General features: G+C 40.3%; 3 protein-coding genes and 1 long non-coding RNA gene across 6 annotated transcripts in view; 2 read left to right on the forward strand and 2 right to left on the reverse strand.

Annotated features, from left to right (window-relative positions):
- Positions 1-6256, forward strand: part of arhgef6 (Rac/Cdc42 guanine nucleotide exchange factor (GEF) 6) — a 25115-nt gene extending 18859 nt beyond the window's left edge. For 2 of the 3 annotated variants that reach the window (XM_086012605.1, XM_086012621.1), the window contains 7 exons: positions 1-94; positions 1306-1326; positions 2481-2577; positions 3115-3201; positions 3295-3394; positions 3670-3724; positions 4440-6256. The exon at positions 1-94 is cut by the window's left edge and continues 86 nt beyond it. In XM_086012605.1, the coding sequence (XP_085868731.1) occupies positions 1-94; positions 1306-1326; positions 2481-2577; positions 3115-3201; positions 3295-3394; positions 3670-3724; positions 4440-4568 (583 nt within the window). In that variant the 3' untranslated portion in view covers positions 4569-6256. The remainder of the gene's footprint in view (positions 95-1305; positions 1327-2480; positions 2578-3114; positions 3202-3294; positions 3395-3669; positions 3725-4439) is intronic. The other variant, XM_086012614.1, reaches the window with a different exon arrangement.
- Positions 6257-6485: 229 nt separating this feature from the next.
- cd40lg (CD40 ligand) lies at positions 6486-11376 on the reverse strand. The gene is made up of 4 exons (XM_086012635.1): positions 11104-11376; positions 9288-9312; positions 8722-8805; positions 6486-7324 (listed from the first exon to the last, which is right to left on the reverse strand). The coding sequence occupies exons 1-4, from the start codon at positions 11374-11376 to the stop codon at positions 6948-6950; spliced, it is 759 nt and encodes a 252-aa protein (XP_085868761.1). The 3' UTR covers positions 6486-6947.
- On the forward strand, positions 7935-11607 carry LOC147151357 (uncharacterized). Its single transcript, XR_015081876.1, has 3 exons — positions 7935-8465; positions 11120-11286; positions 11453-11607. It is a non-coding gene; the product is annotated as an uncharacterized LOC147151357 (long non-coding RNA).
- A 3074-nt stretch (positions 11608-14681) lies between these two features.
- tmtops3a (teleost multiple tissue opsin 3a) lies at positions 14682-20259 on the reverse strand. Its single transcript, XM_086017923.1, has 4 exons — positions 19831-20259; positions 17905-18233; positions 16117-16350; positions 14682-15174 (listed from the first exon to the last, which is right to left on the reverse strand). The coding sequence occupies exons 1-4, from the start codon at positions 20195-20197 to the stop codon at positions 14947-14949; spliced, it is 1158 nt and encodes a 385-aa protein (XP_085874049.1). The 5' UTR covers positions 20198-20259; the 3' UTR covers positions 14682-14946.
- Between the last annotated feature and the right edge of the window lie 4430 nt (positions 20260-24689).

The raw sequence follows: 24689 nt of genomic DNA on the forward strand, positions 1-24689 counted from the left end.
CCTGGAGCCACCAAAGATGAGCAAGCCCTGGTCACTTAGCTGCCTGCGCCCAGCGCCTCCCCTCAAACCCTCGGCGGCGTTGGGTTACAAAGAGGTAGGAGGTTGCAAATTTTTAATAGAACCGCTGACCTAATGCAATAAAGGCAATTGTTTATTTTACTCAAACGTTAGGGGAAAAGAGGGTCTGAAAAATGTTGGCAGTGAATGAGTTAATAATGAATATTTTTTTCTCATTTTTAACTCTTAATCCATCCATCCATTATGCATACCGCTTCTCCTCACAAGGGTCGCGGGGCGTGCTGGAGCCTATCCCAGCTGTCTTCGGGCAGTAGGCGGGGGACACCCTGAATTGGTTGGCAGCCAATCGCAGGGCACACAAAGACAAACTTCCGCACTCACAATCACACCTAGGGGCAATTTAGAGAGTCCAATCAACTTAGCATGCATGTTTTTTGGAATGTGGGAGGAAACCGGAGTACCCGGAGAAAAACCACGCAGGCAGGCACGGGGAGAACATGCAAACTCCACACAGGAAGGCCGGAGCCGGGATCGAACCCACAACCTCTGAACTGTGAGGCGGACGTGCTAACCAGTTGACCACCGTGCCGCCTTAACTCTTGATAAATACAATAAATCAGAATTAAATATTTTTATTTGTAATGACTCGGTCAATGATTTATTACTTTTGGGGAAAAATGTGTAAAATTGTTTACTTATAACAAATCAGTTAAATTAGTTGATACATTTAATGAGTGAATAAATACATTTAGGGGAAAAAAAGAAAAAGTCTTGCAATAAATCTGATTTGTTTTGCAACACTGTATTTTAGGAATAAAATAATTTGAGCTCATTTTTAAAAATTGTATTTATAATGTAATTTCTAAACCAACGTGATAAAATAAAATGTTGAATATATTTTCATTAATGTATGTGTACCTAAATCCTTTGAGTGATTTGTCATTTTGCATATTCAAAAGTACGATATTTTTTTTATTTTTTATTTTTTCCAGCATTCACACCAAACAAATTTCTCTCGCATGTCCTACTTCTATTTGCATGACTGCCGTCCGTGATGCAAAACGCTGCAAAGAAAACCGAATCAAGTTGGATCCACAGTTGGCATGTTGTAGTCCCACAATGCATTGCCCTTCTCTCCATTTCTTCACCACCGTATACAATAAGGCAACAAAGTGGGGGGTGTTTCTGTGGTGTGCAAATGTTGACACTATTAACTCTGCATCACACCTTTTCTCCCGTCATATTTTCATGCACTTCTTTTCTCTTTCTCCACTCTGTCTTCTGTAGAGGATGTCTTATATCATGAAGGTAAGGTTAGATTCTTGTGTGATTCTGTAATTCAGGAGGGGGGTGGTGGTGTATGTAAGCAAGCGTGTGCGCCCCAGTGTTGAAGTGACGTAACTCCTCCTTCCTCAATGTGGTTTCCTGTCAAAGCCTGCATGTGTGCTGTGTTATTTATTTCCTGCGCTAAATGCCCTTCATCCATTCAAATGCAGAAGCCCGAAACAAGCCTGGACAAAAATGATGGTAATCCTAAAAAATAGTGAAAATAATTTGATCACAGGGACTCGTTCGACTAAGTTGTGTCCTCTAATTGGCATCGCAGGTGCTTTCAAACTTGTGAGCACTCAGCCGGCCTATTTAGAGGGTGACAAGTAGTCACTGGTGACTTGCTGTGTACCACACAAAGCATGGACCAGAATAGTGAGCCAGCACAAAATCATTGAAGCATGAACTCATGATGTTCAAATTGTTTATGTTCAATTGAATTATGTTATTGCTCTATGTTTTCATAAAATACTGTAGTGTTTTTCTTTAAAAAAAAACTGTAAAAATATTTTGTTGGGTTTTTTTTGTGAGAAACTTGGAACAGATTATTCATTCACTGATTCATTTCAATGAGGAAAGATATTTTAGTTAAGAGCAGGGTCATGCAACCACTGGCTGAGCTAGAGGGGGGCCGCGGGGCCATGGTTTTTGTTTTATTTTGCGGACCCCCTGAGATAGCCTTGGCTGCCCCCCACACCCCCCGTAAGGGACAAAAGTCTAGCTCCGCCATTGCACGCAAAAACTAAGTAACTCCCATTGTTGAGTCATCAAACCTTCTACAAACAAGTGGTGTCAAAATGTTAACTCCTGCTTCTTTCCCATTGCTTTGCAATCATGTCCTCCATTGTAAAGCGTTTGTTTGATTTTGATTGTTTTTATTTTTTTCTGCAATGTGATGACTCGTTGTAGTGAACCCCATATTTCCTCAAACGCGTTTTCGCCGCAAGGAAAGGTTTTATCAGGGTGCGAATACCTGCCTGCTTTGGTCACAGCTGTTCCCACGCTCTTGCTGCCTTTTCATCCTTTGTTAAGTCTCTGAGAGCTTGTGCAGTAATTTTGGTTTGCAGGCTTGGCTTTTTTTCAGGGGGCGTGTAACAAGTGACTCATCGACTGTCTCCGATTTGCTCCCGCAGGACTCCAGCAAGAGCCCACGGCCTATGAAGAAGTTCCTGCCTGGAAATAGGAAGAAGGAAAGGAAGCATTCAGATGACGAGGTTCACACGAGGAGAAGTAGGACTGACTTTGAAAATAAATAAACATTTGAAGTTTTCACGTGTGATAATCCACCAAGGCCTAAGAATCAAAATTTGGTTCAGCGGCAAATTGTAACGACCAATCGTGGCTCAGCTTCAGAAAAGCGGTGAGACATGATTGGTTGTTATCTGAGCCCTGACCAACTGTGATGTCATTTTCAGTCGACCGAAGTGACAAAATGGCCGCCCCCTGAGATGGCTAAAGCGGGTGGATTTTGCTGCTTAACTTATGTTCCACAAATGCAATATTAATCAGAATGCCATGATTAGACTAGTCAAGGCGCCTAGAACATATTAGTGAAAATATTTTCGGGGGGTCGACTTCACCTTTATGGAATGCAATGTTAACAGGTGTGGAGAATGTGATCTGTTTACATTTTTCCCCGCCGAATGGCACCCAAACATAATTTGACAGGTGGCTGGAAATGAAGACTGTATGTTTTTGTTTTTGCTAAAAAAACAAATCACGCTAAAAGCATGTTCTTGGTGGAGCTAATGAATGACTCGTGTTCAGGCACGGTGGCTCTAGAGGAGGATGCTCAGATCCTGCGGGTGATCGAGGCCTACTGCACAGGAGCCAGCCTGCACTCCACCAACACACGTTTGTATTCATCTCTTCTCGCCACACTCTGACCTTCTGCTAGCTCACATCAGCATGCATGCATGAAACTGTGGGTGTGTGTTTTTCACGTAGCGGTGCGTAAGGAGTGCGTGCCTCAGGTGCTCCTTCCCGAGGAAGAGAAGATCATTGTGGAGGAGATGAAGAGCAACGGGCAGACGGTCATTGAGGAGAAGTAAGCGCTCATCCACGTCCATCGCATTTGCGACCCAGCTTCGTGTGTGATTTCACTCCGAAATAGTTTTTTTTTTTTTTAGCTGGACTTGAATTTGAAAGGAGGCTGGCATCTTTACAGAAGCGGAATAAAAAGACATTACGTTTATCAACATGTTGTAGAAGCTTTACATATTGGGTGTATTGTTGTTCATCAATGTCATATACAGTTTTCCTATATCTCTGTCCATATGTATCAATCACTATCGCTCAATTTCTCTGTTGCTGTTTCTCCAGGAGTCTGGTTGATGCGGTGTATGCGCTAAAGGATGAGGTCCATGAACTGAAAAAGGTAATTTGTTGTATTGATTTAACAACGGGGTTGTTATTGTGTTCAGTGGTGATGTGTAGAGTAGCTGCACTTTTTCTCAAGTGGAACCAAATGGAGTGTTCCTTTCAACAAATTTTCCATCTTGGTAAAAATGCCAAGTACATTCATTCGTTTCACCGTCAAACTATCATAAAATTTTTCCCTGTACAATGCGGCCTTGTGACTTGACTTGCTCGTTTTGTCAGCTGTCATTCGGCCATTAAAAAAGAAAAAAAAAAAAGTTTAACTTGCGAGCAATAATTTGAAATGATTACATATGTAGACAGACAATATGACAATACTCACGGGCATATATTCTTTATCCTCTGTGAAAAATGGCTGATAATGCCAGGACCTGATCGATTAACCAATTTAATTGGCAAAAAACAAGTTATTTATTCTATTTTTAATTTTTATTAATCGGCCAATTAATCAGTTAGAACGTAAGCAAAATATGTGGCAAAAACTGTTTCATTATTTGCTTTTTTTGTCATTACTCTATGTTTTTATAAAGAATAATGGGTACAACAGATTTTTTTTTTTTTTATTGGGGGGAGATGCAATATATTTTTGCTCCAACATCCACATTTTTCCACTTCCTGGCGGTTTCTTTTGTCGCGCAACAAGACAGGCACATATGATTAAAAACCCCTCTTGACGACATGGCGTCTGTCGTCTCTGGTGTGTGTTGTGACAGGAGAGCAAATGGATGAAGCAGTTTCTGGAGGAGGAGCAGAAGTCTCGCAAAGAGCTGGAGAGAGTGGTGAGGAAGCTGGCCAAGCAGAAGAACGACTGCACGTGGGACGATGGCGGCGGCGGCCACTGAACACAGAAGGAGCTGTGTGTGAACGTCTTCAAAGAGTTGCACGCAAAGCCACACACGTTGCGTCACAGTCCTAATACATAATGGTCGCACTCTGTCAGTGTTTTCCAACCTTTCTTGAGCCAAGGCACATATTAGGGACATCTCTCACGGCACGCCACCATACAAAAATGTAACAAAAAAAAACTTGTAAATGAAACTCCTCAACTCACATCAATATAGTTCCTTGACAACAAGATGGTGGAAAGCACCATTTTATCCAAATCAAACTACTACACTCACTTCAACATAGTTCCTTGACATTAAGGTGGCAGCAAAGCAACATTTTTGTCTGAATTAACCTCTTCCAACTCCCTTCAACGGAGTTTCTTGACACCAGCATGGTGGTGAAGCAGTGCATATGTCTTAATGGAACTCCTTAACTACTTTTAAAAATTAGCTTAGCATCTCTCCACCAAAAAATATTGACTTGATTTTTGTTTAGGATGCATTGCTGTTCATTGAATGTCTGAAACCACACACATACACACACACACACGCACACCCACACGCACACCCACACACACTCACACTCGTTTTCACACCCTGCCGAACGCCACTGTGAACTGTTTTCAACCAGGAAGTGGAAAAAAATACAAAAAAAAACTAGCTCATGCAACCTCTGCTTATTTAAAAAAAAAAAAAAAAATATGCTCAAATCTGAACAGGAAGCTTCTGTTACAATGTCAACTATTTCTGCCCTTTGCCATCATTTGTTTGTCGTGCTGTCAGGACATCGATATATTAAGCTATGTACTGCACATTTAGAGTTTTAATTCATATCAAAGTTTAGAACCCGTCGATGTTGCATGCGGCTCTTTTATCAAAAAGCTGCACAAATGTTAGATTTTGAACATTCATGCAGCTTTTTAATGAAAGAGCCACGTGTAACATTGTAAATATAGGCAAATAAGATAATCACATTTGTAGACTGATGCTTAACAAACAGATGAGTACAAATATAATGCTTTTTATTTCTAAAATATATAGTATTTTTTATCTACACATTAATTGTTGTTTGGATTTTTTAATGCTTTATTTATTTATTTGCGGTGTGTCACTCTCCGAAATACTCTCAAATAAGCAAAAATAAAAGCTAAATGCTTACAAATGTTATGTTTTACATCCAAATTGTAAGTCTTCCTTGTTTGTTTATTAGTCGAGCCCCAAAGTGCCTCCTGATGAGGTTCTTTTTTTTTTTTTTTTTAACTAAAGGTGATGTTTTTATTTTATTTTTTTCTAATCAAACGTTGTCAGAATATGTCAAAAATATTGAAAGAAAGCAATAATGGAGAGAGAATTGCATTTTTTCACATAACCCAAAAACGTGTACAGTTGCGCAGGTCCCAATTTTCATCATGTAATAATAATCGTCATACAATCGGTACAAGGCAGCGTGCGTCTTGCTCGAGAGCACTGCGGCAATGTAAATACAACAGACAGGCACTCTATTTCCTGTATACTTTTTTTTTTAATAGCTTAAAACGTCTGCAGCTTCACTGAGCACTTCACTGCAGCGGGAATTTTCATCTCACGTCAAGTCTGCTTTTAAAGATTCTATGCAATTGTTGTTATCATTGTATTGTTGCATTTTTTTTCTAAGCACTCTGTACTTTATGTTGTCATTCTATTATTAAAAATTTCATATTCTACACGTGGTTGGTTTGACAAATGGAAACTGTCCCTTTTTATATTTTCCATATTCATGCAGCCTTTAATTCTATACAGGAAGAACATCATGGAAAGTGTTGCTAACAGAAGACACACACGTGCATGAATCCTCTCAGTATGTGACATTCACTTTTTCCAAACGGTTAACATATGACCAAGTTGTTACAACAAACACACAATTTAACAATTCACAATACAAAACTGTTGAGATTTGTTTTACCATGCATTTATTATTATGCTTGCACTGATGTACAACTGCACTGCATTATCTCAATAGTTCTTTTTTTTACCACCTAAAAAATACACTGCATGTCTTTGGGATATTTCTTTTAGTCTTATGAAACCAAGATTGAACTTAAAGACCGTAATTCCAAATGGTATGACGGCGCATACATAAGCGTGCTTGTATGATTTTTGTCCGACAAACAGACAAACCCCTACAAAAGAAGGAGCTGAGTTTCAATCCTATAGAATCTCTAAACTGTGAGGGAGACAACCACTAGTGCAACATGAAGTCTGAAGTCTTTGCTTTTTCAAATTCAATTAATATGAGTTTCTCTTACAAAAATATATAATACATTATTAAAAAAAATAAAATAAACAAATCTCAGTTGCTGTCCCGAAAAGTTTGCCCAATGGAATAAATTATGTTTGGTCCTCTCGTCCATACTGTCAAAGTTTGTACATCCCAAAACTGGTGGCCGTCTCGCTGTAGTCCACCAGTGACAGGTCCTGCACCCACAAGCTGAGCTGGTTCCCCCTCTCAAGCGTCATCACCTCCCCCAGGGAGGTGGTGCACAGCTGGGGGTTGGAACCGGACCCAGAGGCATCGAGGCTGCAGTAGGCCTGCATGGCCACCGTCTCCTCGGCTGACTCGCCGCGCCTCATCTTGACCGCGCTGGCCAGCGGCCTCTCCGGGTCAGCCTTGGAGAAGGTGACCCTGGAGAAGACCATGTAGTCCCCGGGCTGCAGGACCGTCAGCCAGCTGTTGCGGTAGTAGTTGATGTTGCTTCGCACTGAGTGCTTCATGTCCCACTGGAGGTAACCTGCTGGGGGAAGACATCAGCAGGTCCTTTACAATTGTCATTCTCAAACTGGGGTCTAGAAATTAGTAGTCTGGATCAGTAAATGTTGGTCAGATAAAGTCAGACAATGGTTATAGGTTAGTGACCTGTTGATACACAGATAACTAAATATCTGGTTTTCTTGGTCTAACGGAACTACAAAGAGATTTTTGATGGACAGAGGTTCTGGGATGTAGGCGGACACTTTTGCATTATTATCAATAACAAGTAATGTTCGCTATTCATTCTCCATCCCATCCAGTTGTGGTCCAAGCAGATAAGGTTTGGGAGCGCGCTCCATTCTGTCAATTTCTTAGACGCATGCTTGAACATCTTTTTCCTGACAACATCTGGTATTGTCAGGATGATTCCACGTCAAAGAATTCACCATTAACTTTGTAACTTAAATCCTTTGGATTTTTTTTTTTTTTCTGCAAATGTATAGTTGCTCCTACATATGGAAGTATGTGCTGCCATACCAGAAAAAAATTACATTCAAGCATGATAAATTTAACTTAGCAGCAAACTGAAAACTTTTTAGAGTAAGAAGTTATGATGTTAAAACGTGATAAGTTTCAGGATTTAATGTGGTAATTTTCTGTTTTTTAAGTGATATGAATGTAAAATACCTTATCACAATAAAACGTTTTAAATTTGACTTCCGGTTACTGGCGGGAGTCCCTTTTGTATTTTGTAAATCAAAGTTACAAGTTCTAGTCTGTAACTACGCTGCTCTTCTATAGTCCTGTTTAAAAAAATGCCAACTGTTTGAAAAGATTTAGGATGCAAACCCCTTTTAAACTTACAATTTTAACTTAATATACGTTTTAACGTATCTTAACACGTTAAAAAGTGAATTTTATCACATTATAAGTTTGGCAGATAGCGTCGTCCAGTGATCGAAGGGTTGCTGCGCGCTTCGCTTCCCAGCTGCGACTGTTTACTGTTGAATTGTCATTGGGCAAGACACTGAACTTTAATTCACTCCCAGTGGAGCACATTTTTCCAAATTTAAATGTTGTCTACAGAGTTGACCACAGAGTGAGATGCGCGTCTTAATTAAGTTCCACTTTCGCAAGCTGCATTCCTCCAGTTGAGAGGGACAAGTCAGTGCCATTTTTACACGGTAAGTGAAATTAAATTACTAAAGTAATTATTAATGCAACGAGAAGAACATATACGTTACAAACTTTGTGCCAGGAATGAACAGCAAATTTGCCCATATGTGTAGCTAGCTCCTTTAATTAAGCTAGCAAGCAGGGACAACTTAGCAATAACATTTAGCAGTAGTAGTTGTAGAAGGAAAAAAAAAGCTCAATCGTTTCAAAGTACTAGTGGGGTCAAATATACCCTCAAGGGAACAGGAAGGGTTAGTTTCTTACATGTTGATTCCTGTGCTGACAAGTGCTCTCGCTTCGCCACGATCATGCGAGCCAACGTTCTGGAGGAACTTTTATGAAAAGTAGCTGGAAACAGAAACAACACAAAATACAATACCAGTATTTTATACAGTACATATTTATTATATCTCCATCTGTATGCCTCTAACTCATGCAGCGATTCCCAACCACTGTTGCGTGATCTGAATTATCCAATTTCACTTACGCGTAATTGGTTCTGAAAATAGTATTACGTTACTACAAAACATGTTTATCTATCTATGCCAGTGAAGCATAGTGACAATCACAACAAGTAAATGTTCTTCCACTAGAGGGCAGAAGGTACAATAAACTATGATTTTTTTTGCCATTCACAAAACACAATAATAGTTTTTGGTTCAACTAAACACTTCCACAACATTTACACTTGTGATTTTGAGTCAATTGGTATACATTTTGGGTGGTGTGCCATGAGTTTTTTTTCCCCATGTGTGCGTGGCTCAAGAAAGTTTGGGAAACACTGGCCTAGCTCATGTTAGACGAAAGAAAAAAGAGAAAGAAACACATACCTTCAGATAATGGTGTCGGCTTTTCCTGTTGGGTTAAAAAGTAGAACATGTGAAAGGTCAATTTGTGGTCACATTGGGCACACTTCCTGTACAATCCAATGAAAGTAATGAAACAAGAGCTTTCGAAAAAGTTGTTTAAAAAAATAAATAAATCAGCAATATGTTTACTACTGTGGCAGTCGTTTGCTACGTACGTTAAGAATATGTATAACATATTTGTCAATCTCATTTGCATATTCAAGACACCGTTATGATGGAAATATCATTTATTTTTGCGGCAAAGCACAAGAAACGCATAGCTGATAGAGCACAGGTATCAAATTCAAGTCCAGGGGCCCCACATCTGGTCAACCACGTTATTTTATGTGGCCCGCCAAAGTAATTTTTGTCAACCTCCATGATTCTTGCTAAAATATTTTCCAAAATTTGAAATCATCATATGTAATAAATGATCATGTTGGGAGACTGCAAGCATTTTATTTTGTTACCATTCCCCATTTTACAGTAACTTGAACAAACTATTATCCTTGACTTCTGATTTCTAAAAAAAATAAATAAAAAAATACTTTTTTTGAATTTTTTATATTTTCAAACGGCATTGCTAAATGACCCTTAAACTTCTGGACGTGTATAAAATTAGTTTTGCACATTCAGATCCAATATAGATCCAATTATTTTTCTTATGAGTCGTACATATGCAATGTAAATGTATGTATTTGTGTATATATATCAATAAAAAATACCTACCTAATCAAAAGGTGTTGAATTAACAAATAAATTAACTTTTCATTTTCAGTTCATTAAGTCTTGTACAATATTTTGTAGGATTAAAATAATGTTGTAAATACCTGTACTGTACCGCACTTTAATATTCATAATTTAACTACAATGACAATGTAACATTAAAAAAAAAGATACTCAAGTCTTATGATCTAATGTACAGTAAATTTTGGAATTAAAATACATTAAGATATAGAAGTTCATCAAATGAACGATTCAAATTTTTTCATGGTAACTTGATTTTAAAGCAAATCAATCATGCAATGAAACAATGGTTAAACATTGCTGGCATTGTACTAACCCAGTTGATAATGTCTGATCTGCAGGGGTGTCAAACTAATTTTTGTCGCGGCCACATTGTTGGTACGGTTTCCCTCAGAGGGCCATTATGACTGTGAAACTATATACTGTACAGTAAATGTTTCATCGCCTCATCATAGTTTTACATATAGACAACAACTTAATGGATAACTAGTTTAGAACAATTTGCGGACTGTTTCCTGATTAATTTTATCTTCACAGAAACATTTAAACAGTAGCGTCGGAATCCCTATCGTCTTTATCCGTCAAGTATACAAAAACACTGGGAATTTATCTCCGGTAGTGAGAGAGCCGCTTAGAACTAACAGCATACAATCCACTGTAACAAAATTAACATTTAGTACATCAATACTAAAATACAGAAAGTCATTAAGCAATATGAAGTGTCCAGTAGTGTATATTTGTTTACATTATCGCTTATTATTATTGTTATTAGTATTATATCACTTTTAGTTACTCAATGGCATAATTCTATTGGTACATATATGTAAGATCCATGTTATGTTTGAGCTCATCAAAAAATAAATAAATTACAATTAAATGCAATGATAAAAACTGTTTAAACTGGTATATCATGACTATAAATGTGACACTGAAAAAAGTGTCTTAAAAAGTCCCTTTGGAGTATTTTAAGGGACCAAATGTGCATTATTTTCTTATACAGTAAAAGTCTCCCTAACAAACTGAAAACAACGACGGTAAATGAGGCTTTTACCGTTCTGCCCTTGTAGTACAGGAAGGCGAATCCGCCCGCTGTGAGCAGAAAATGCAGCACTGCGACTCCCAGAAGTGAGCGCAGCAAGGCCTTGCTGCGGCCCGCAGACGAGGCCTGAGGCTGGATGAGCACCTGAGACTGGCGCGGGGGCAGCGGAGGCGGGAGCGATGCCACACTGCTGTGGTACGTGTTGATCATTATAATGGAGAGGAGCGCAAAGTGGCATCCCGTACGCTGGAGGCTGTGATATGTGAAGCACGACTGCAGCGTCATTTTCCCTTCTTCTCCTCCTCTTATTCTTCGTGGCGACAGAAATATTTGCTCTCATTTGCATTTCCTCTCTGTCAAGGTGAGAAATCAACCCAGCAGACGTCTTCCTCTCGCAATAAGCTTAACCTAATTGTGGCCAAAGACAATGAGGCGCTGCAGGAGTGTTTTCATGTCACCCACTTGTTTCATCATTTTTAATAAGGTATATTTTTATTGAAAATTAGTATGAGGTTTATTTTATTTTGTTTCCTGCTGTAACACCTGAATTCCCTCTCTGGGGATCCCTAAAATTGATCTGATCTTATTTCAACCAGTGATTCTCAAGCGTTTTTGCTCCTGGGAGTTGCCAAGGTATCATGAATAATTTTGCGTTTGTGCAATATGAGTTAAGCAGCAAAATCCACCCGTTTTTAACTTTTTAGCCATCCCAGGGGACGTCCATAGTGTCACTTCTGTTGACTGAAAATGACATCACAGTTGCTCAGGGCTCAGGCAGCGACCAATCACAGCTGACCTGTTTTCTGAAGCTGAGCCATGGTTGGCCGTTATCTGAGCACTGAGCAACTGTGATATCATTTTCAGTCGACATAAATGACAACATGGTTGCCCCCTGACATGGCTAAAAACAGGTGGATTAACTCTTATTCCACAAATACAATATTAATCTGAATGCCTTGCTTCAACTAGTGGTCCTGCATAGAACATATTCTTGAAAAAAAAACTGTTTGGGTTGACTTCCACTTTAAGACGGAAATAGTGCTTTACTGTCATCTTGTAGTGTCCTGGTGCCAAGGAATTGAAGGATCTGAATCTATAAGAATGGCTTTATATTAGCCAACAGGTTAACCAAAAACCAAATTGGGAATTACACTTTGGGAATTAATCAGTTCAAAGCGTGCCCTGATCTGAGCACGGGACCAGCTGGTTAAGATCAGGCGCATAGGCAGGGTCAGCCAGGGAGTAGACCAACCCACATTATGTTTAGATTTTGAAGACAGTATAAATGTGAGGGCTGCATGTTAGACCGCGCCCCTTTTCTGCCCTCGCCCGTCTCGGGTGAGAGCATTCGCGAGGATGGAAAAGCTGCCCAGATCTGATCATTGTATGATTCCTGAACTTCAGAGATGGTAAAGAAAACTGATGAGAAAATTCAATCGATTTGTGTGAGACTTTATTTACATTGGATACTTTCTTGAAAGATAAAACGAACACGCATTGAGTAAGTAGTTGTTTTGTAAATTGCTTATTGGGCTTATGGACTCGATATCTACAAAACTCCAACAGAATCGTGTTGAAGTGAGTTGAGGAGCTTCATTAAAACTGAAATAGTGCTTTGTCGCCATTTTATGGCATCTTAGTGCCAATGAATTATGTTGACTTGAGCTGAGGAACTTTCTTTAGAAAAAAGTAGTGCTTTGCTGTCAGCTTCTGGCATTCCGGTGCCAAGGAATTACATTGAAGTGAATTGAGGAGCTTCATTTAGAATAAATGTTGTGCTTTACTGTCAGCTATTGGCATCTGAGGTTCCAAGGAACTATATTGAAGTTAATTGAGGAGCTTCATTAAGACCGAAAGAATGCTTTGCCACCATCTTGTGGCCTTTTAGTGCTGAGTGTGTAGTGCTTTATTGTTGTCTTATGGCATCTTGGTGCCAAGGAACTACAATGAAGTAGGTTGAGGAGTTTCATGTATACAAAAGTAGTGCTTTGCCACCTTTTGTTGTATCTTGCTGGCAATAAGCTACATTGACATAAATTAAAGAGCTTCATTCAGAGAAAGGTAGTGCTTTGCTGATATTTGTGGCATCTTGGTGCCAAGAAACTAAGTTGAAGTGAGTTGAGGAGCTTCATTTAGACAAAGGTCATTCTTTAACACCAGCTCGTGGCAGATATAAGCAATCGAGGTTTCAATTCTTGGTGGATTTTCACAATTGGCTTTTTCTTTCTTTTGACATTATTTTTCCTTACAGTTGTAAATGAATTTCAAATGGTTCAACCTTAGGGGACTTGGGATGTTCCGCCTTGCTATTACGCCATTCTCATGAGAACCAGGTCATGGGTGTTTGTCATTGTGATTCAACTGTGGAGGTTACGCCAGCTGAGGCCAACAGTATTAGCTCATTGCGGCATATTAGCCAGACTGATCGGTTCCTTTTGGGTCGCCCACATGGCGTCCTGTGGCATATGTGAAATGTTGAAATCGGAGCATCGGGCCCACACGACCCCCTGATGCTTACCACCGAGCTAACTGCTCAAGGAAACGCGAAGCTTTCAAACCACTCGTTGTTCTTCTCACGGTATTGGAATCATAGCGTGTGAAGGCTCACTGTTGTGTGCTCATTTATCAAAAGCGTCAACAGTCAAGGTTTTGGGTTCGAATCTCTGCTGCAAGCTTCCTGTGGAGCATTCAAGATAATTGCTGAAAACATGTGCAAAGACTGACTGGAATGCTGAATTGTGGAGCTACAGCGTGAAACTTACTTCCACCATTTGAGTTTTCACAATTTCCGAGTTGCCATTTCCCCACTATTTAAGAGCTTCAGCACCTTGTTTGCATCAGCTGTGGTCTGGCACAATTGCGTCGTGCAGTTGACTAGCTAGCTATGTGTAGAGCCCCAAAATTCATCTGCCCTTAGCATAGCCGCTTTAGAGCGCCCCGTTGTCGACAGTGAGTTCATAAACTTCCTGTTTACATTTTTGCATTTTTTTTCTTAGCTTGAGTGTCAGTGCATCTGCATGTTAAGTGTAAATGAATGTTATATTTCATGATATATTGATAGATTTGCCTGATGGTTGGACGGTTGCGTGAAACTTTTAGTTGCAGCCATTGGCCAACAGGCATAAAAAATGTCCCTTTTTTCACAAATTCTGACAAAACTCACACCCCTGCAAAATAGCAAAAATGGATTAGCCCACTCTTGTTGCTAGTGGCTCAGTTGTCCGTAGTTGTGAGCGTGAATGTCTGTGCGCTGCGATTGGCTGGCGACCAATCCTGGATGCTTTCGCGGTGGACCACCACATAGTTGCAGTTCAGCATCCATGGATTCACCCTTTGCAGGTTCTTGAAAAAATTAAAAATATATAAGCGGTTCAGATAATGGATGGAGAGATTTATTTATTTGTCTATTGGAAAACATTTATTCGAGGTTCTTTCTTCAACGCATTTAATTTTGTTGTCACTTTTAAGGGGATTTTTTGCTATTTTCAGGCCAGCCCGGTCCCAAAGCCCCCTAAATTGTGGGGTCCACTATATATCGAAAATGCAGTTCAAGATTATGTAAGTTAATAAAATAAACTTATTTTGTGTGCACAGAAGTTTTATTGTTTTAGTTATCAAAATAAGTATTATATATACACAGTAAATGACAGTAAAAATTCATTTGATGCTTTAAGTACATTTCAGAGTTAGAAGTTAAATCGGTACTTCTACTTTTACCAGTCTTTTGTTTTCACAAAAGTACTTCTACTTAAGTCCGGAGTGTGAGTACTTGCAACTTCTCACACCATTCTCTTTGTAGTGTGTGTGTAGAGGTCTGGAGTTGTGAATTCATTCATCAAACAGTCCGCTGACAGGTCACCTTTCGTCAGTCTTGAGATTGACGGGCCGGTGTGGCGTGTAGTGGACGACGAGGGCACGGTGGCTGCTGCCCGCGCCGTGGTCGGTGGTGCCGCTGAGCGAGCGACGTCGCCGTCCGCCGGGAAACAAGTCACATAACTGCTGTGACCTCTGGCCAGGCCGCGCCTCTTGGACCGACAACGGCTGCGCTTTGCACTTCACAAAGGCCACGAGACATCGGGAAAACTAGGACAAATAACACATTAATGACATAAAGGGAAAATTCCAATACATTTTAGATACAGAATAGACATAAGAACCAGTGGCCTTTTCTAATATAAGCTTGTTTTTAGATTGAAGTGAAATCAGACATTTCCGATACAATTAAATTAATGTTTTAGAATTAAAGTAAACAATACAGTAATAATAATAATCATCTGTGATACAGATAAGATCATCGTCATCGATGTCATCATCAATATCCTTGGTGTCGGCATCATCGTTTGCCATTGTTATCGTCTGCTGATGCCGTTATCGTCGCTCTCATCCGTGTTGTAAATCGTCTTCAATAATGCTGGCAGCATCGTTAGTCTCTGCGTCGTCATCGTTGGCAGTGTTATCGCCGTCATCGTCGGTATTGTCATCTACATCGTCGTCAGAATCGTTGTCGCCTCAGTGTCGTTCTCATCGTCAGCATTCTCATTATCTGCATCGTTGTTGCCGTCTTCGTCACCGCATCGTCAATATTGATGTCGTCATCATTGGTGGTGACATTGCCGTCGTTGTCGTCATCGGCGTTGTGAGACTCGCCGTCCTCATCGTCATTATTGTACTCGTCAGTATCGTCGTCCACATCATCATTGTCAGAATCGTCATTGTAGTCAGTGTCATTCTCATTGTCAGCATCGTTTTCGTCGTCATTAGTGTCATATCGTCATTATCGATGGCATCATCGTTGTCGTCAGAATTGCCGTTGTCGTCGTCATCAGAATTGTCATTGTCAGCATTGTTATCAGTGTCATTGTTGTCAGCATTGTCATCGTTGTTGGCGATGTCATCATTATAGTCACCATCGTCAGCTTCATCGGCATCAGCGTTGCCATTGTCATCGGTAATGTCATCGTTGTTGTCGTCATCATCATCAGCATAGTTGTCGTCATCAGTCGCACCCCTGGTGGCAGATCTCACCTGGTTGTTGAAGAAGACGTAGATGACGGGGTTAATAACGGTGCTGAACTTGGCCAGGACAGAGGGCACCACGCTGGTGGAGGGCGTGACCAGTCGCGAGCCGCCGAACGTGCTCATGAGCGCCACCACGCCGTAGGGCATCCAACACAGCAAGTAGCATGACACCAACGTCAACACCATCCTCAAGATGCGGTGCTCCCGACGGGCCGCTGTCAGGGGGTTGATCTTCCCCATCTGAAGAACAGAAAAGTGCCATCCAATAACCATCCAAACTGTATAATTCTCAAACTTTTTGGGTCCAGGGATATTCATATTTTTGGGGGAGAAAAAAAGTGATATGTCTCATATATATATATATATATATATATATATATATATATATATATATATATATATATATATATATATATATATATATATATATATATAGCATGATCATTGTCTTACTTTAAATTACAGTACATTCACTCATAGCATTTTTGCCATTTTCCTCCACCTTCACCATTCACCTTAACAATTTGTCAACAAGTGTCTTTTTGTGCCATCTAGTGGTAAATGAGTTAAGTAGCCCATTACGCTTCACCTTTCTGTGCTTCTTGTGCATTTCCAATCATGGCTCATTTCATTCAACTGTGAGATTTGGTTGGTTGAACCATTTAGGAAACATCACATTCAGTATTATTTTTAAAGAGAGAACTAGCTCAAGGAACACTTTTTTTTCTTTGGGTTCAGGTGACCAGGATTGTTCAGTCACTATGTTCATATAATTTTTTGCTGTTTGCTGTTGCTTAGCAATAGAGTTTTAATCAGTTGATTAGTGTACTCTTCAATAATATCCGTGAACTGAATTATATATACCTTATATATTTTTTTCAGTTTGAGCTTTTACTGATTTTTTGGGGGGGTAGTAAAAAAAAAGGCCCCTATTTGAGAAAATATGATCATTTGTGAAGGGCACCATGTTCAAGTTCAAACTTCTTTTTAATCTCTGGTGTACCTAATGAAGTGTCCAGTTCCGTGGCATGAAAGAAAAGCAAACAAGCTCTGATGGCGTTGAGGAAGGAACCGAGCGGAAAATCTACAGTCTGATTGCCGTGTTTCTAAGAAAAGCCCGAGGCTGAGGTCTGAGGGCTCTCGCTGTGAAGGAAACTGAGCCCCTGGCTGTACAGTAATCAAGTCAGCAAAGACCCCCACCACCTTCTTTCATGACTCCCTCGGGTGAGCACGTTGTTAGAAAATAGAGGCGCTGACATAAGGGCAGGTATCCAGTAGTAACTGTCCTAAAAATACCTCAGGGGTGATTCACTCATGGCGCGCCGATTGACAAGTCTTCATTAGGATTTATTTGTGTGACTGTCGGATTTATGTAAGATGCATGGAGTCATGCATGACTCACCACCAAACCAGTGGGTGTCGTTGACCTTGAAAATGGAGGCAGACACCCCCAGGGAAGAAATTGCCTTCTTCCTCGCGGTTACGTGGTTGGATTTATTTTTAAAATTGTCAATAGCGCACAGGGAGATAAGTGTGAGACAGAGGTGGAAAAACGACTCCACCTATATCAAAGTATTTTATGTTGTTTGCTGTTGTTGTTGTTGGATCTTTTGGCTTGTCCCTTTCTGCATAGAACATATTCTTGAAAAATATATGTTTGTGTTGACTTCCCCTTCAATATTGTTATATATTTTAACATCTTCGATAGTCGTAGTGGTAATAATCAAAAATTTGATAAATATTAAAAGAATACATGAGACACTAAAGATTTCCATCCATCCATCCTGACCTCACCCGTCTGATGGTGATGAGGATACGGCCGTAAGAGTAGACCATGAGAAGAAGCGGGAGCAACAGGCAGAAGATGAAGAGGCACAGTACGTAAGAGATGCTGCTGGGCGACTGCATGTGCCACTGGACCGAACAGGTGGTCCCGGGACCCTCGGGCCCGTAGCTGCTCCAGCCCAGCAGTGGAGGCAGCGTCCAGAAGAGGGAATAGAGCCAGCAGCCCCCGATACACAACCAGGCCTTCCGGAAGTTTGACATGTCCACTTGGGAGGAACGCAGAACTGTGGTGTAGCGCTCGTACGACAGGACGGACAAGGACACTAAGGACACGATCCCTGGAAAAGAGGAGGCGAATGATCACATGCTTTGGGAGCTGCTGCTGTGTTGGGTAGCAATGGAGTCTAAATGCACTTAGTTGATGACGGGGACAACAGCGTCTATGAACTGAGATCATTACACTTCCAGTTGGGAAAAGAGTGGCAGGTTTATCCTGCTAACCATGGTTAGTTCATGAAGTAACTAGCACTAGCCAGCCGCTAGTGATACGTCCACGGACCTATGTTGGGCACCGACACATACGGTATAATAGCCAATGGCAGAGCAGCTATGAGTATGTTGCGTTCAGGAAACTCCGGAGTTGCGATTAGCAGCCCAAACTGTATTTTTACCTTTCGTATCTTGACATTTCTTTCGTAACAAGAGGCAATATTTTCCTGTTGAGGCGTTTCGTAACTTGAAAATTTCGTATGAAGAGACGTTCGTAAGTAGAGGTACCACTGTAAAGAGAACTGTTTGATGCTCTAGCTGTTATGAAATGCGCTATATAAATTCAATTGTATTGTATTGTATTGCTTCAAGAATGATTTGTGGTGAATGTGTTGTCTTGTGCCAGCCTAAGAATGAGAAGCTTCTCATATACACAGGGTCATTAAAAAAACAGTAAAAGTCATTAAATGGGTTTTGTGAAAATGAAGGCCTTAAAGAAGTCAACCCAAACGTTTTCTTTAGAAGAGTATCTTCTATTGCATCACCAGTAGTCAAAACACGGCATTCTGATTAATTTTGCATTTGTGGAATATGAGTCAAGCGGTAAAATCTAACCGGTTTTGTACATTTCAAAGCCATTTTGCCACTTGCTGTCGACTGAATAGGACATCACAGTTGTTCAGGGCTCAGGTAATAACCACTCATGGTTCAGTTTCAGAAAACAGGTAAGCCTTGGCTGGTTGGTACCTGAGTCCTCACTAACTGTGATGTAATTTCTAGTCGACAGAAAGTGACAAAATGGCCGCCCCCTGAGATGGTTAAAAACGGGTGGATTTTGCTGCTAAACTCATATTCTACAAACGCAATATTAATCAGAATGCCATATTTAGACTAGTGAAGGCACAGCACATATTACTGCAAAGATTTTTGGAGGGTTTGACTTCCCCTGAAAATGTCATTAAAATCATTAAATATGTTTTACAGGTATTGATTAAATTAAAACAACAGGCTGCCGGTTAGCAGTCAGGGAGCTAATTTATTGGTTGCTACAGCTTGTACAACTTTTGCCACTTCGGAGTAATGGCTAGTCAAAGAGTGAGTACATTTTTGGTGGAACGTCCTTTAGTTCTGCCTCATTCGATCCACATGATCAAATTCTGGCGATCTACAACGAGTTACATGGGCGCTGTCAGTGAACGCTGCTTTTAACATTCATGGTTACGTTGTATTGATTGACATAAGTGACATGGAGAAAAGCCACGCAAACTCCACACATGGGAAGCAGAATCGTTCTTACTTTATGGTGCATTTATTAATCGCCACTCCAGTGCCAAATATGAAGACAGTGATCACCCGGCGGCTGCATGCTCGCATTTGTTTGCTCGCTTTTGAACTTGGTCCGAATTCCCAAAAGTGGCCCCGGGAAAGTTTGAAAAATTGACTCACCAAAGAAGGAGTTTGCAAAGCCGTACCACCTGCACCCGAACTCCCCGATGAGCCAGCGTCCGTGCAGGCTGGCGGCGAAGCTCAGCGGGGTTCCGAACACGCACACCAGCACGTCGCTCAGGCTGATGTTGAGCAGAATCACGTTAATGGGCGTCCACAAGCACCGGAACCGAGCGAACACCACTAGCGTCAACGAGTTGTTGACGATGCCCGCCACCAGGATGACGCCCAGGCACACCGCCACCGCCGTGTGGCCGTAGCGGCTCAAGCCTCCGCCGGGTCCGCGCGAGGTGCCGTCCGGGGTGGCCGGGGGCAGGCTGCTGTCCAAGGTGCTGAAGTTGCTGGAGACGCGGATGTGGACCACCATGGTGGGTGGGTGGGGGTCCTGCAGATGGCGTCCTGTGCAGCTCAATGCTCACACACTTGAGAGTGAAAGAGATGAGTGTGACTTTCAGTCATGAACCCCCATTAATGTATATAACACACACGCACACACACTGGTCCTTGCATTGTTCCGTGAGTGATCGTCAGCTGCCCTGTGGGAATGATCCTTTTTTTTTTTTTTTTAATTGCTTTGAGAATTACATTGGTCCACACATGTATACTATTTTTTTTTAAACAGAGATGCAAGTAAACTTTTTTTTTTTGCGCTGCTTTCGAATCTGCCCTCACTTTTTCTCGAGCACATCAGGTTTTCATGATGACAATAATAATATGCAGCCTATAATATGTAATTTTGTAATAAATTTACAACTTATGAATTAAGGTTTCGGTTCAGCAACAAATGGATATTTTTCTTAATCATTACACACTCTAAAAACAGTTGGGTTAAAAATAATACAATTTTGGGTCAAAATGGACTGATGCATAACTTGGGTCAATTTGACCCAACTTTCTTGGTTGTTTTTGCAGATAACAACCCAAAAAATGGGTAGTTTTGTACAAAACAATGCAAGAAAGTGGGTCAAATTGACCCACTTTGTGTATCGGTCCATTTTTGACCCAAAATAGTGTTATTTTTAACCCAACTGTTTTTAGAGTATAGCTATACGTCTTATTTCACAAGCTTTTATAGGTTAAACTTAAAACAAATGGGAAATATCTCCAAAACCTAATCTGCGACAAAACAAGCAAAACCTAATCTGCAACAAATCAAGTGAAGACATTTTTAAAACAGCGTCAAAAATACATTATGGGACACAAAGTAATCTCTGCTTGAAAATGGCTGTTGATCTGTATTACAGTAGAATTTACTTAACTTCCCAGTTTAATTCAATATATATATTTTAATGCCATTCACCCGTTACAGCCCCTCCACACACCAAGATGCCATTTTTGTTATGTGTAAGACAAGTATATCGTATATAATTGACAGATAAAATACCTGGTAGCACTATAATACAGATATGCATTGCCTACCCAGAGATGGTGGCCACAACTCAATAAGCTGCAGTAATATATCTCTATACAGTTAATATTTCTATAAATCGTTATTTGCAGAGGATAAGGAATATATGCCTGTGGGTGTTATTATATTATCTGTCTACATATATGAAAAGCAGCCAAAAAGTACAAAAGCCCACAAACAGCATTTTTTTTTTTTTTTTTTTGTCTTACAAGAACCGTTGACAGTTCGTTGGAATTGCATAAAGTGCATGAAATTACCCAACCGGGTCTAGATTACTGCAACTACTACTGTCAATTTATTTAAACTGCATGCCATGCAGCAGTGGGCTCTTTCAAAAGGCATTCACATATTGGCCTAACACTTGTTTGTACTGGTACACGGTAACTAAAAGGTAAAGACATGATCCCTTTGCCAATTGTGCTAGTTATTTGTATAGAACCATGTAGCACAGTGATCATCAATTTTTTTTCTGCCGCGAACCAATACATACAAGTACATGCAGTTCGTGGACCAGCACTCGCCATCGGGTGGAGATAGTTGGCAGACACGTTTGGTGCAAACACATACTTTATATAAGGGTTAGCTAATGTGTTTCCCCCATTGGTGACTAATTTCCAAGCGGGGTGCTGATGTATATCCACATTCGGAAGGTAATCACCGACACCGGGAGATTGTGGGTGTCCAGTTTGTATAAATGATGACTGCATTGCGGTGGAGAATTTTGCACTTGAAATCCACTTGCAGAATTCGTACAACCCATGCAGTTTGCCTTCTCGCCATGCAAACAGCATTATTGGCTTGTCAATGGGCCGTAATCACCACACGTGCCACCTCATTGACCTACAAGCTGTTTTAGTATTCTTCACGTTTCCAGAAGAGATGATTATTATTGTGGTCGGGCTGCAAGGCTGAGGAGTATTCATCATTTCATAACATTAATTGCCTCCAGTATATCATTTTTAGACACAAGCAATATTGAATCCACCTGAAATTTCCTTTTACGTAAGGTTAATTATCAAGTAACTCAACATGGTATACATGTTGATTAAAGGCTGATCTCATATCTGCCTCTAGCTGCTGTATTTGCTTATTTTCATTCATCATCCATTTATTTCCTGAATAGGGAATATTAATTTTGGATACTATGTAAAAAAAAAAATATATATATATTGTTCGTTTTGGATAAATATACAATTTGTACGACTAGGGCTCTACACAAATCTGTGGCGACTCGAATTGAGATGCGAATTGGTCATTAAAAACGAATACCGAATCCAAATTTTCAGATTCGAGTGAGAATGAATAATAGCATATTGCATGTACAAGTGTCACTGGAATGTTTGAATGGCAACACGTATGTACATATGTGTTGGGTGCACAGCGTCGTGTGAAGCCCTTTGTCTTTGAGAGTGTCACCCAGAAGTGTTTGCGCGTGTATGGGAACGTGTTTAACTAGCTAACGAGCATTAAATTAAACTGTTAAGAAAGCCCATCTAGGCAGTGTATCAACTCCTTCGTTGTTACTTAGCTGAAAGAAATGGTTAAGTCATGTATCTTATGGCACACAGTATGTGAATAATACTGCATTATATATTTCACAACATTTATGACTAACATACATATCATGTATTTTTAAGTGTAAGCGGTGCTAGTATTTGCATGTAAAGTAACATCTACGTAATGTACTGTGTAAGACAAACACAAACGACCTATTGGAAGGTTCATACCTTCAATACATACCAATACAGTGAGCAAAGAGGTGCCTTATTAAAGTCAAACTGAAATCGCAGCAGAATAGCTTAAATAAGCAGATCATGACGCTGAAGAGCTTCAAGAGAGATTGAAGTTGAGAGAAGAGGTGTATTCTTAAGCATATTTGCTGGATTGACCCACTCAGCTAGTCAGCCTCCCTACTGACACCGGTGTGGCATTGGGGAATGTCAGTGGTAATAATCATCCTGCTTAGAGACTCTTCGCCACTACTATATAGTCAGTGGCAAGGGAGATGTGGATGAAATTACTAATTATTAAGCGCTTTATTCTAAAACCTGCTGTTTGCCTGGAGGTTTTACAGAGGACTTTTACAGTATTGCCTTCTTCAAACAATAGATAGATATAAAGACAGACAATTTGTGGCCAGTGCAATATGAGCAGCCGTACAGGGCATGGTTTTCTTTTGTGCCTACAAGGGTTGAGCTCTTTGCATATGAGTATGTCAGGAAAAATGTTACCTAAGAAGATATTGCTTGTAAAGTTAATGAAAACTTCACGAGGACTGTGTAAATTCGATTTAAACACTCATTTGCAGTCAACGTTTGTTATTATTATTATACAGTGTATGTGACCAGTGTAACATCAAGGACAAGGACATCATTAGCCTAACAGCATAATTGTCTAAGTCATTTTTGTAACTTACTATAGAAAAACACCAATGTGCTTGCTAAAAATCATGTCTTTATTTCTGTGTAGATTCTCAGTCATCCAGGTCATGATAATCCGCAAAGGTTGATGTGAGGCACCTGTGGTCTGTTCTTTTAAATTTGATGGGTTTTTTTTTGCTCCTTTTTTCTGAAAATGTTCAGAAATGACTTGCGCAATTTTGCTGTCAGGCAAGTGTTACAATACTGTACTATTTAATCATAAAATAGTATACAGCCTTTATTTTAACACAGCTCAACTTGAATAAAATCATTGATTTCTCAGTTCAATGCGGCAGTCGCTAAGTATATCAACAATTTACAAAGAGAATAATTCTCACAAAGCCAAACACAGGGGCCAAAAAGGTTCAGACAATGCAAGCAGCCTCGACTAGTCGGGAAAGAAGAAAAAAGCTAACAAAAAAAAAATATTCCAGTGTTATGATGAGCTTCGTTTTTGTCCTTTGTCAAGCAGAAAATAGGTTAGAAAATGATCATGAAAAGTGTCTAAATCACTGCACAATTTGAAGCCCATCTCCATCTGACACTTTGCTGGAGGTGAAAAAATCGTGGGCATTCAGTGAAGCATCATGATGGAGCTATTGATCTCCATGCAGCAGCAGCTGGTTTCCATTCAACTCTGCAAATGATTGGATCACACTCTAGAAGTGTGTAAGTGGCTGGAAAAAAGGCTGTCAAGATCCAGTCCTAAAAAAAAAAAAAAAAAGTGAAAAGATGGGGGTCCAATGTCTACTGTACTACAGGACTACATTGGTGCCCGCATATTTCCGGTTTGGTATCTGTGGATTCACCTGTTTGCAAATATTTTTTCAATTGATCAAAATTTGTGAATGAGTTAATAATAAATATTTTTTCTCATTTTTAACTCTTAAGCCATCCATCCATTATCTATACCGCTTCTCCTCACAAGGGTCGCGGGGCGTGCTGGAGCCTATCCCAGCTGTCTTCGGGCAGTAGGCGGGGGACACCCTGAATTTGTTGCCAGCCAATCGTAGGGCACACAGAGACAAACA

This window comes from Filicampus tigris, chromosome 2 (assembly GCF_054856515.1).
Source record: "Filicampus tigris isolate MCC_2025a chromosome 2, RoL_Ftig_1.0, whole genome shotgun sequence".
Taxonomy (NCBI): domain Eukaryota; kingdom Metazoa; phylum Chordata; class Actinopteri; order Syngnathiformes; family Syngnathidae; genus Filicampus; species Filicampus tigris.

Excerpts from the sequence above, each read along its gene's own strand:
- tmtops3a (XM_086017923.1), bottom strand. The coding sequence starts at position 20,197 with ATGGTGGTCCACATCCGCGTCTCCAGCAACTTCAGCACCTTGGACAGC. Across the intron at positions 18,234-19,830 it reads CTTTGCAAACTCCTTCTTTG|GGATCGTGTCCTTAGTGTCC; the intron begins GTGAGTCAATTT and ends CCTCTTTTCCAG. Across the intron at positions 15,175-16,116 it reads ACGTCTTCTTCAACAACCAG|TTTTCCCGATGTCTCGTGGC; the intron begins GTGAGATCTGCC and ends TATTTGTCCTAG.
- cd40lg (XM_086012635.1), bottom strand. The coding sequence starts at position 11,376 with ATGACGCTGCAGTCGTGCTTCACATATCACAGCCTCCAGCGTACGGGA. Across the intron at positions 8,806-9,287 it reads GCCGACACCATTATCTGAAG|CTACTTTTCATAAAAGTTCC; the intron begins GTATGTGTTTCT and ends TTCTGTTTCCAG. Across the intron at positions 7,325-8,721 it reads GTCAGCACAGGAATCAACAT|CAGGTTACCTCCAGTGGGAC; the intron begins GTAAGAAACTAA and ends GTCTTCCCCCAG.